The following is a 12103-nucleotide window of genomic DNA, read 5'->3' as shown; positions in this document are numbered from 1 at the left end:
AGAACCTGCAGGATGGACCTCAGAGGTGGATCCAGGATCCCGACTCACCTGCTGCGCGGCGGGGGTGCTGTACTCCACCACGAAGCCCCGCAGGTCTCCGTTCAGCCGCCCCGGAGGCTCCTGCCACGACAGCAGCACCTCGGTGCCGTTGGGCCTGGCGGTGGCGTTCACCGGGGCGTTCTCCGGGACTGAAACACAGATTCAGGTTCAGACTTTATTAATCCGTCTGGGAGGTTCCCTCGGGGAAATTGACATCTCCATCTCACTCACGGCACTGTCATATACAAGAACGTCAAGCAAAGATTTGCTTAGTATCTCATCCTCAATTAAAAGACATATCAGCTGTTAAACTAATAAGAACAGATTTTTTAAGATTACTTTTTTATTGTTACTCATATTGAAATTCCACCATTTTCCATATGTTTAACCCACTGGTTTCAATGCTTTACAATTAACACACATTGTAAAAACCAAAACAATCAAGAGACAATATTATATTATTCAAGTATTTCATAATTTTTTTTTTTTTAAATGTATTAAAAAGGAAATGCATGAATAAAAAACAAGGCAAGTCCTTAAACAAGGGGAACCTCATTCCCTTCATCCAAATATCAGCCACCCATATCCCCTGTTCGCAAGAACCTAAAAAACATAATAAAGTTATAAGTTGTCTTTAATTTATTGTCTTTAAAGTTGTGAACATAATACGGAAGAGTATTAGGGCCAGGCAGGAGAAAAATAAAAATAATATTATAGAGGAGGAAGATGTTTTTTTTTTTTCATTATGCACTTTGAGAAAAAAGTTGAAATGTCGAGAAAAAAGTTGAAATGTTGAGAAAAGTCAAAATTTCGTGAATATAGTTGAAATGTTGAGAAAAAAGGCGACATTTTGACTTTATTCACGAAATTTCGACTTTATTCTTGAAATTGTACTTCAAGATTAATCTCGACATTTCAACTTTTTTCTCGAAGTGTACAAAATTTATTTTTCCCCTCTCAAATATTTTTTCTCCTGCATGGCCCTGATACTCTTCCATAACATAAAAAAGAATTACCGTATTTTCCGCACTATAAGGCGCACCTAAAAGCCTTTAATTTTCTCAAAAACCCGGCAGTGCGCCTTATAATGCAGTGGGCCTTATATATGATCATTACGGTAATTTCTGTTACTGCAGTCAGGGGGATTGTGGGTAATGTAGTTGATGTCGCCGAAGTGATGGAGCTAAAAACGTCCGGAATCGCTGACTCGCATAATGGCAACTTTGCCGAGACGGAGCAAAGCTGGGTTTTTTTTTGTTAATAAAGTTTTTTTTTTATTGAGCTTTATTTCGAATATGCAAATTAGAAAGAACAATACTAAAAAGTAAATGAAAAACAAAAAAAAAGACAAGGCAGACCTCGCAGATCCACCAGCATATTCGAAAGGGAGTAGGATTGAAGTGTATACTTATCAGGTCCTACCCCCAAATCTTATATTCATTTTTCCAAAATAGCAAGAGAATCAATGAGCTTACTTATAGAACACAAAAAAAAACATAATATAAGTCTATATATCAACATAAATATACATCCATTTACCAACATATCTACATATAACTATATATTAATATATTAACAGAGATATATCCATACATAAATACTGTATGTATAATATATCACTATATGTCCATATACATACATATACATATATATAACATGTTTCCATAATATTAATCTATATATCTACACATATTAAATAAATCTATATATATATATATCTACATTTTTATTCGCCACTGTATTTTGAGAAAAAAGTTTCTTTATATCTTTTTTTAAATTGTGATATGTTTTTACTTTGTTTTAGATCTATGCTCAGGCTGTTCCAAAGTTTTACCCCATAGGTAGACAGACAGAAGCTCTTCAGTGTTGTGCGTCTATTGATAATTTTGAAATTAAGTTGGCCCCTGAGGTTATAATATCCCTCCCTTTCAAAGAATATCCCCTGTATATGTCCTGGTAATAAGTTATTCTTGGCTCTAAACATTAGTTTTGCTGTATTGCAATTAACTAGATCTATAAATTTTAGTAATTTAGATTGTAAAAATAATTTATTTGTGTGGTCCCGGTAACCTGCATTGTATATTATTCTCACAGCTCTTTTCTGTAATATGCACAAGGAGTGAAGTGAGCTTCTGTATGTGTTCCCCCAAACCTCCGAACAGTAATTTAAATAGGGTAGGATCAATGAGTTATAGAGAATGAGTAGTGATTTATAATTCAAGAAATGTTTTGCCTTTGCTAATAATGAAATACTTTTTGACAGTTTGTTTTGAACATGTTGGATGTGAGGCTTCCAGCTAATTTTTTCTTCTATGATCACACCCAGAAATTTTATCTTTTTAACTCTTTCTATTTGTATTCCATCTATGTGAATTTGAATTTGGCTATTTGATTTATAATTTCCAAAGACCATGAATTTGGTCTTACCTATGTTTAATGATAATTTATTTTGGTCAAACCATTTTTTCATTTTGTACATTTCTGAAGTGATCACGTCCAAAAGTAGCTGCAAGTTCTCACCTGTTCCCAAGAGATTAGTATCGTCCGCAAATAATACACTTTTCAATACATCAGATACCTTGCTTATGTCATTTATGTTTGACATAAGGTACTTTTCTTCTTGTTTTTTTTTTTTACATTTGCTGTAGGATTTTGTAGCATCCATCAGGTAGATACATAACTCAACCCCAGCCACTATAGTACGGTATTTTACCATATATTTAGTGCGCCTTATAAAAATATACGGTATATGGATAGAAAAAGTGTACAGTGCACAAAGTTATTGCACTGTCCTGGTTATTGCACAGTTATGGACACGACAGCGCTGAGTTTCACTCGTCCGCTGAAGGTCGGAGCCGTGAGAGGCCCGCGGACCCGGCGGACAGAGGTCGGGCCTTGTGTTGCAACCTCTGGAACTTGGAGCTTTGTAACATCTGGAGGGAGACGATGTGAGAGGAATGTTGGGAATTCTGCCGAGCCGAGAGAAAGAGGCATCCGAGGGCAAAACAGAGGAGTCCTGGTGTCTCTCTCTCTGTCTCTCTGTCAGGAGGCCGTCCCAGACCTGGATCTGACCTGGATGTGCCGTTGCTTTCTGGGACGTGCTAAAAACAGCCACGGACCAAAACTCCCAGCGGACCTGAGGGCCGAAGGTGCCAGGAATGGAGCGAGGAATTCACTCTCAGAATTCCCAGAAACACTTTCACTTGTCGGGGGACAGTGTCAAAAGTATTCACATTCATTACTGAGGTAGAAGTATAGATACTAGAGTTTAAAAATACTCCTGTAGAAGTTGAAGTATCAACTCAAGTTTTTTACTCAAGTAAAAGTATAAAAGTACTGGTTTCAAAACTACTTAAAGTATAAAAGTAAAAGTAATGTAAGGGGGAAAAGCCATTAAGGACAAATGCCATTGAAAATGAATGCATGTTAGTATAATGCAAATATATTAAAGAAGCATATATGTGTACTATTGAGCATTAACATGTGTTTCAGAGAGCAGGAGATATGATGACTAGTTGCCTATAAGTATTGTAATGGTGCAAAAGTCAAACTTCAGAGGCATGTTATCATTTATCCTAACCTTTATTGGAATGTACATCCAAGTTTAGTTGCAGGAATCTGAGGGAACGGATGTAAGAACAAAACTGGACAAGAACATCTGAAACAACCACAACCAAATTCACTCTATCCGGATGGAGCAATTTAACTGGATAGTTTTTTTTAAAGGCCGAAATGAAATAGAGTAACGAGGCTGTTTTTAAAATGTAAGGAGTAAAAAGTACAGATAATTGCGTGAAAATGTAAGGAGTAAAAGTAAAAAGTCGTCTGAAAAATAATTACTCCAGTAAAGTATAGATAACTAAAATTTCTACTTAAGTAAGGTAACGAAGTATTTGTACTTCGTTACTTGACACATCTGGACGAGGTTTAGGTTCCTCATCTGGGTTTAGGTTGGAGCATGTTCCACGTCTGTGTCTCAGTCATAAAAAGTGTCCGGACACTTGCACACATGCGACTGACGCCGCCCGCCCTGGCCCGGCCCAGCTCGGCTCAGCTCGGCCCGGATCGGATGATGTTATCAGGAAGCGTTTGGCGGCTGATTGTTTCCACATGTGGTCCCTGTTCGCTCTGCCAGCAGCAACGAAAACAAGCTCCGATCCAAGTTCGTTCCAGCGGTCCGGCTCCACCCACTTCATCCTCCATCATCCATCAGCCTCCCTCTGCCCCCGTCTTTCTGTTTCTACCCTTCCCCGCCTGACTTCTCTCCTCGCCCCCATTCTGCTTCCAACTTCTCTCTCTCTTTTCCAGCTCTGTAGTAAAGTCCCTCCCTCTTTTGTGTTTCACACAACCGAGATTTTAACTCTGAATGTAAAACTCTGAAGACACAGTTTTTTCCCTCTTCACTTTTCTTGTGGGTGAAAACACATAAGTGAAAGTTAAAAAACTAGACTCTGCGGTGAAAACTGTTGACATTTGTTGAATTAGTGGAACAACAGAATTCTGCAAATTATGTGGAAAGCTCATAAGAAGATTTTGCCAATCAATATACAGAAAAAATTTGAAAAAAGAGAAAATAAGTATAACTTAAAAGGAAGAGAGATCTTTAAAAAAATTCAGGCCGAAATTAATGGAACTTTGTGTTTCTGTAAAAGGTATCAGTTTATGGAACAATCTGGATACAGAAGCCAAAGAATGCAAATCAAACATTATATATAAAAGAATAATAAAGCCAGTATGATGAAGAAATATCATGATAAATGTTAAGTTAGGTGGGTTTTCTTTTTTTTCTCTCTCTCTTTTTAGCACCAGTCATATTTTTTTTCTTTGAATCAAAAAAGAATACGACAATCTGCGTTTGACGAGAGATATTTTGTGTTATTTTATAACTTTGTTGTAGTTTTGGTTTTGTTTTTCGGTTTGTTTTTTTAAATTACGCTTATTGGAAAGTGTTTTTTTCTTTTTAAATTGCGTAATTTGTAATTTTTTTCGCCCTGATTCTGCTTCCAACTTCTCTCTTTCTTTTCCAGCTCTGTAGTAAAGTCTCTCCCTCTTCTGTGTTTCACACAACCTAGATTTTAACTCTTAATGTAAAACTCTGAAGACAGTTTTTTCCCTCTTCACTTTTCTTGTGGGTGAAAACACGTAACTGAAAGTTAAAAATCTAGACTCTGCGATTAAAAAACGCCGGCGTCATCATAAAATGTTGCTGAGTCCCAGGACGTGCACCTTGTGTCAGTTCTGCACGTCTTCATGGCAGGACACTGTGTCTCTGCTGGGAAAGCAGTTTTAGGGCCACATCACGGTGACTCACTCCCGTCACTTCCAGGTCGTCTCGTGACTAACGCCGGCGTCTCTTCAGGGTGGATGATGTAACGGGGTGCAAGTCCTTCTTCTTCTGGAGAGTTATTTAAGGAAGGGGAAAAGGACAAATGTAGTTTCACTGCAGCTTTAGGATTTTCAGGGTAGCAAGGGTCGCCTCACTTCCTCTCCCAGCCCCCCCACCTCTGTTCCTCTGTTCTTTCATCCTCCGGGGAGAAAAGTTGGCTTTGGGAAAACTGCAAAAAAAATCTGTGTTTTCTCAACGCGCCCCCGTCTCCCGTTTCCCCGCTCCTCCATCCATTCCTTCCTAATTCCCACCATCAACACACTTTTTGTTTTTGTCTTTTTCCCACAGTGCCTTGCTGTGTGCACAGGGAATATGTCGTCCAAGGTCAAAAAAGAAAAAAGAAGCTGAAAGTCTGGATTGAGGGAAGACCTGTTCGGCTTGATCCAGGGTGTGTTTGTGCAGAAAATAACTTCCTCTCCGTCGTTTGTAAGTGAGTTTGAAAAGACGAACACAAGAGCAGGAGAGACGGTGAGCTCTGACGGAAACAGACAGACAAAAAACAAAGAAAAAGAAAGCTGGCAGGACCGGATCGGGTGATAAAAGACGTTAGACCTGGAGGGGAGATGGAGAACCAGGAGGATCTGTTATCTGATATCCGCGCAATTTACAGGTCCAAAAAAACAGAAAGTTGTGACCAAATGGAAATGCAAATAAATAAAAACTGTTCCAAAGAAAAGAAGCTGAAAATAACTTCCTATGCGTCGCTGGTAGAGTTTGAAAAGACGAACACAAGAGCAGGAGAGACGGTGAGCTCTGACGGAAATAGACAAACTAAAACAAACAAAAAGAAAGCTGGGAAGAGCGGATCGGGTGATGGAGGAGAGGAGATGGAGAACCAGACGGAGATGTGGATTCAGGGTGACTTCTGCAGCAGATATCTGCACAATTTGGCAGGAAGGTCCCCCCTTAAGATCCAGGTCCTGGTCCAGGTTTCTTCCTCCTAAAGGAGTTTTCTTGCTACTGTTTGGCTTAAGGCTTTTCTCCCACGAGGGGAGTTTTTACCTGCCATTGTTTATGTAATAATTGCTCTGGGGTTCATGTTCTGGATCTCTGGATAGATCCTAGAGACAGAACTTCTGTTGTAATAGACGCTATAAATAAATCATCCTTCGACTGTCGTCCAGATCCTAGAAATCACTTCTTTCCACCGGGTCCTGTCGGCCATTGCTGCTCCCAGTTCTTGGAGTGTAAGTCCTGTGTCCCTGGGTATTGTGTCAGGATAAGTATGAGGCCTCTGGTTCCTCTGGATGATTGGGGGAGCCGCCATAGCAGGATGTCGGATATTACTTGATCCGTAGCACGGTAGCAATGACCTGCAGAGATTGCTCTACGGCGTGCTACAGTTGCTGTTATTGGTGGCAGTTCACCATATATCTGCTCCTTGGTTGGATGAGTTTTCCAGGAGATGTTTTTGACACACATGAGGAGTCTTGTGTATGTGCCGTTGAGCCGGTCTTGTAGTTCCTTCTTCATAGTCTTCATACACAGGCCCTGAAGAAATAGACCATGATGGAGGTTGAAACTCCCGACTGCCAGACTCTAAGGAGTTTGTTACAAGCGTTCCAGGTTTGTCCCTTTCTGGCAAGAAAGTCTTTTCTGCTTGTCAGCCACATACGAACCCAGATATTTAAAATCCTTGACTTCTTTGATGTGTGATCCATCCCGTGATGTAATACTTGGGTGGTTGGCTTGTTCATAAGCATGCATTCTGTTTTCTTTGAGTTCAACTTGAGTCCGACTTTGGCCGCTGCTTCTTCAAATGCGATGAGCAGGGTCTGGGCAGATGTCGTGTGCTCCGGTCTATTTTTATATAAATAAAATTGAATTGAATTGAACAATTTACGGCTCCAAAACAGCAAACAGTTGTGACGAAGTGGATTATGCAAATAAATAAAACAAAAAAAGAAAAGAAAAGAAGCTGGGCAGTTCTGGTACCGGAACTGGTTGAAATGTGCAGCAATAATGGGCCCTTGTTGCACTTCTGATTCCTAAAGGCTGAGTTATGGTTCTGCGTCAAAACGACGCTGTGCCTACGCCGTAGGGTACGCCTCGACGCAGACCACACGCCGTCACTGACGTGCACCTCCCAAAAATTGTAACTACGCGTCGAGGCGACGCAGACCAAACGCAGACGAGAGGCTGTGATTGGTTCGCTTGGTAGCAACGCATTTCCGGTTTCCGGTTTGAAGCAGTCGTGAACTTTCACCGCTCTTTTCTTCGTGTATGTGTGATTTTTTTTCATTTTGGTTTTTTGCACAATAGTTGTCCTTATCTCTTTGATTCACTGTGACCGGAAAAGTCGGATAAACCATTCAGGAAAAGATCGCTAACTAGCGGTCACGGGGGGTACTGCACCGCGGAGAAATGGAGTGACGGAGAAGTCCGAAGGGTTCAGCACGGCGTCACGGTGTCGGCGTAGGCACGGCGTGGATTTGACGCAGAACCATAATTCAGGCTTAAGTCTCCACATGTTTTCCGCTGCTAGCGGGTCAGGACCGCGGGCCGGAACCGCGGGCTCGTCTCCCTCAGCCATGCTTCTGAGATGTGACAAACGACTAAATGTCTCGCTGATGTCTTGTCCTTTTCATCTCCGGTCTGAAACGTGCAGCACACATTTCTTGGTAGCGTTTCCGGCGGGTGGCGGCCCCGACCAGACGCCTCCGAGCCCAGGGATGTCGACCTGGGACATCAGCGATGTCTGACGGGTCCGAGTTCTCAAGGACCCATGCTCCCTGGAGGTCTCACGTTAGAAATACGTGGAGAACATGACGATCTGAGAGCAGCCCGACTCTTCCAACTTCCTACTTCAACATTCAACAACTCTGAACTGTCTCTGACCGCAGAGGTCCGTCAGCAAGAACCAAGCAGCGCCGCGCCGCTGAAATGAAACAAAGAGGTTTCAAATTTAGAAATGAAGAAGAGAAACTGCTCCCGTCCCGGCTGCAGCAAGCACTTTAATCAGGCTACTTCTCCCTTTTTATTTTCCTGTTTATGAGAACATGAGAAACGCTGATGTTGATGCGTTTTCAGATCTCACACGGCCCCCGAGGTGGAAAGCCCCGGTCATTCCTGCCGTGGCATCTCTCTCCTCTCACCCAGCTCTGTTTCCACCCCGTCTATCCAGGGATGGAGGGAGCGTGAGCTGGCATGGAAAAACCCCGCCTGGGCTGGAAGTCAGACACTCGGCATGCCTGGACGGGGCGCCGGGATCCTGGCGGAGGAACTTCAGTCGCTCCCGGGCCGCTCGGCCCCGCCGCCTCCAGCGTTTACATCCAGAGGTGGCTCAGTCGCTCACATCTGGCAGCTCTCACAAACACAGACGGAGGAGAAGAGGCCAATACGAGAAACAGGCCGCTGCAACCCGATTCCCCGGCTGCTCGGTGTCGTGAAACCTGTTCCCACTTTGTCTCAACTCGCTTCCAATCACGGATGCAATCAGATCACCTCAGAACAGGCTCCGAAAGAAGGAAAAAAAAAAAGGTTTTCGAGGCAATTATAGTTCATTCGGCGGTGAAGTATCCAGTGCGACCGTGGTCCTGTGTAACGTCTGGGAGCCTCGAACAAGGGAGTTCGAAGTGACAGCGGCCTGGACTAAAAAATTAAACGCTTCACATCATATCTGTTGACTTGAGTCACAGTTATGATCAAATAAAATCCCAGATACTTTATAGGGCCCAGAAAATCAGCCTTAACTGTGGTGAAAGCATCAACTGCACTTTTTGCGATTGAGGCTGTATGGTTTGGACTAAAGCATCATGTTTTTATCCGATATGGGATGTCAGCCTGGCCCATTTGGTGCTTACAGCCCTGAAGGTGATGGGGAAAGGGACCTTCATTCCTCAGGCCCAGAGGACGGTAGTTGAGTCTTCCCACAATCCTTCACTCGGAGTACGAGCTCCTGCCCCTGGGAGATCATGCAGGGTTCCCAAGTGCAACTTAAATCATTTGTGCCTCCATTAAACTCCTGAATAATTCTCCATGAGGCAATTATTTTATTCATTTATTTATTTTTTATCGTGTTTTATTGTTTATTAACTTGAAGACTCCCTGGCTGTAGCGTTTCTCTTTTGAAAAAGCAAAGCCGCTTGTAGGCCCGAACTTCTGTCACCCTGGGACGGTTTTTAAAATTGTAAATCAAAATAAAGTGTTTTGAGTTTACTGCTGCTACACAAAGGGAATTTCCCAATTGAGGGAGAAATAAAGGACAATCTAATCTAATCTAATCTAATAACATAAAAAGATCTTTAACGCTGACTGAGACGCCATAAATCACAGGAGTGTGCTTCCGTCTCTGACCCGGAGGAGTCTCGGACCGGGAGGCAGTACTGGAGTTGAGGGGGATGAGGGGGGGATGGCATCCCCCCTGAAATAAAAACGGTCCAAATCATCCCCCCTGTAAAACTGCCATCCCCCCTTTCCATCCCTTATGACATTTCATCAATGAATGTGGTTTTACTGCTATTTCAACATTTAGAGTCATCACCAGAAAAATAACACCAGAAAAATAACTTATTTGACAATTTTCAACCTGTTTCAAGTAAACTTTCACTTGAAATAAGTAGGAAAATCTGCCAGTGGGACAAGATTTATCTTCTTATTACAAGCAAAAAAATCTTGTTCCACTGGCAGATTTTTCTACTTATATTTAAGTGAAAATCTACTTGAAACAGTTGAAAATTGTTGTTTTTTCCAGTGATGAGTCTTGTTTTAAGTGTAATGAAATTTTTTTTACCAAAATGAGACATTTTAACTAGAAATAAGACAAATATTCTTGATAAGATTTCGAGTTTTTGCAGTGATCCATTTTACTTATCCTGTGAAGGACAGAGTCATATTGATAAGTTCAGAAAACTGTTTTTTATTGTTGTGTTTTGATGTATTTGATGTAAGCCCAGTGGATATTTAAAGCTTACAGAAGGCTGCATTTAACTGCTGCTATGTCATTCCTGCAGTATTTCTGCAGGTGTTTTGGTCACTGCTATTATTTGTAATATATTATATTATTTGTAATCAGCACAAATTATCTGTCCCCATATGATAAAATCCACCATCCCCCCTGATTTCTTTTTACAACTCGAGTCTCGGACCGGGAGGAGTCTCGGACCTCCACCTCCCTCAGTAACCAGATAACGCAGCCTTGACCTGGGCCCCCTCTCCACCCCTCCAGTGTATTTCACTCACCTCCCTCCTGGGTGCGCAGCTCCACCCAGGGCGACCAGGCCGACGGGCCCTGGCTGCTGTGACAGGCCACCCTGACGGCGTACAGGTGGTGGGGCTCCAGGTCCCCCACCAGGTGGCTGGCCGGCGGGATGTTCACGTTCTGGTTGTGGATGATGTTGTCGGGGCCTGCCGGGGCGGACGGGCCTGACTCTCTGGCCTGGAAGGTTCACATAAGGGGAGGGTGTTAATCTGCAGCGTCTCACTTAATGGTGCAGCGGCTGGATGAAACTGAAAACCACGTATGTGCTGATGAGCAACTTCTCTGCGTTGGTTTTTGTTTTTGCACAAGTCAGTTTGTGTCTTCTCTAACCACGTATCTTCTGCGTAGTTAGTTTTGCATCCATGAAGAAACTAAATGAATAAATAAGAGATACACTTTGTGTGCAACACATAAAAGTATCTGTTATAATGTTTTCATGTTGCTCTGAGAAAGAAGGTGATGTTCTTCTAGTGCGGGGGTCGGCAACCCGCGGCTCCTTAGCGCCGTCCTAGTGGCTAATGGAGCTTTTTCAAAAATGTTTGACCTTTTTTTTTCTTTTTTTCCTTTTTTTTCTCTTTTCTTTTTTCTTCTTTTTTTCTCCTTTTTTTCTCTTTTTCTTCCCTTTTAATCTCGATATTTCGACTTTTTTCTCAACATTGACCCTTTTCACAAAATTTTGACTTTCCTCGAAAATTTGACTTTTTTCTCAACATTGCTTTTTTTCTCGACATATCGACTTTTTTCTCAAGATTGTACTTCAAAATTAATATTGACATTTCGACTTTTTTCTCGACATTTCGACTTTTTTCTTGAAGTGCATAATGAAGTGCAAAAAATAATCTTCCCCCAGTTATAACTAATATAGAAACATGCAGCATGTGTTGCCTTCATTCTAAGGCTTATACAAGAATTTTCATTTTTTGCGGCTCCAGACATATTTGTTTTTTGTGTTTTTGGTCCAATATGGCTCTTTCAACATTTTGGGTTGCCGACCCCTGTTCTAGTGGAAACAGGGCAGAGGAAAAAGCTGCTCGCCACAAACAAGGATGAAAATCATTGACGTGTTCATAGTTTTAAGATAAAACAAAGCAACATAAATAAGTCAGACCTATTAAAATGTGTAAAACAGGAAACAGAAACATGATCTCTGAAACCAAAAGCTGATTCTGCTTCAAGAATCGATCCACGCTCCGTCTATCAACTTTTGTGCCCTTTCAAAATAAAATAAGAAGGTTTAAAGTCTGCTTCCTTTAATTAGTAACAAAGTTAATATTTCTCAGCTTTTATGTAATCACCCCCCCCCACTCCACTTGTGCAAGAACTAAGAACTAGGAACTAGAAACTAGAAACTAGAAACAGATTTCATAGATGTGAGCCGTATCCACATCCATCCACATGATCACGTGATGTTTTTCACAGGAAAGTCAGAGGGTGGACGGGGGGAGGATGGGGGGGTCATTAAGTGTTAATTTCCAAAA

The 12103-nt window shown here is 41.8% G+C and overlaps 1 protein-coding gene across 1 annotated transcript in view; it reads right to left on the bottom strand.

Moving 5' to 3' along the window:
* Positions 1 to 12103, bottom strand: part of LOC133442011 (tyrosine-protein kinase receptor UFO) — a 69921-nt gene that overhangs the window by 28137 nt on the left and 29681 nt on the right. The window contains exons 7-8 of the mRNA XM_061719878.1: positions 10607 to 10802; positions 49 to 188 (exon numbers count right to left, since the gene is read on the bottom strand). Coding sequence (XP_061575862.1) covers positions 49 to 188; positions 10607 to 10802 — 336 coding nt within the window. The remainder of the gene's footprint in view (positions 1 to 48; positions 189 to 10606; positions 10803 to 12103) is intronic.

The sequence above is a fragment of the Cololabis saira genome, chromosome 4, assembly GCF_033807715.1.
Source record: "Cololabis saira isolate AMF1-May2022 chromosome 4, fColSai1.1, whole genome shotgun sequence".
In the NCBI taxonomy this organism is placed as follows: Eukaryota; Metazoa; Chordata; class Actinopteri; order Beloniformes; family Belonidae; genus Cololabis; species Cololabis saira.
This window is presented reverse-complemented; position numbering and strand designations above follow the sequence as displayed.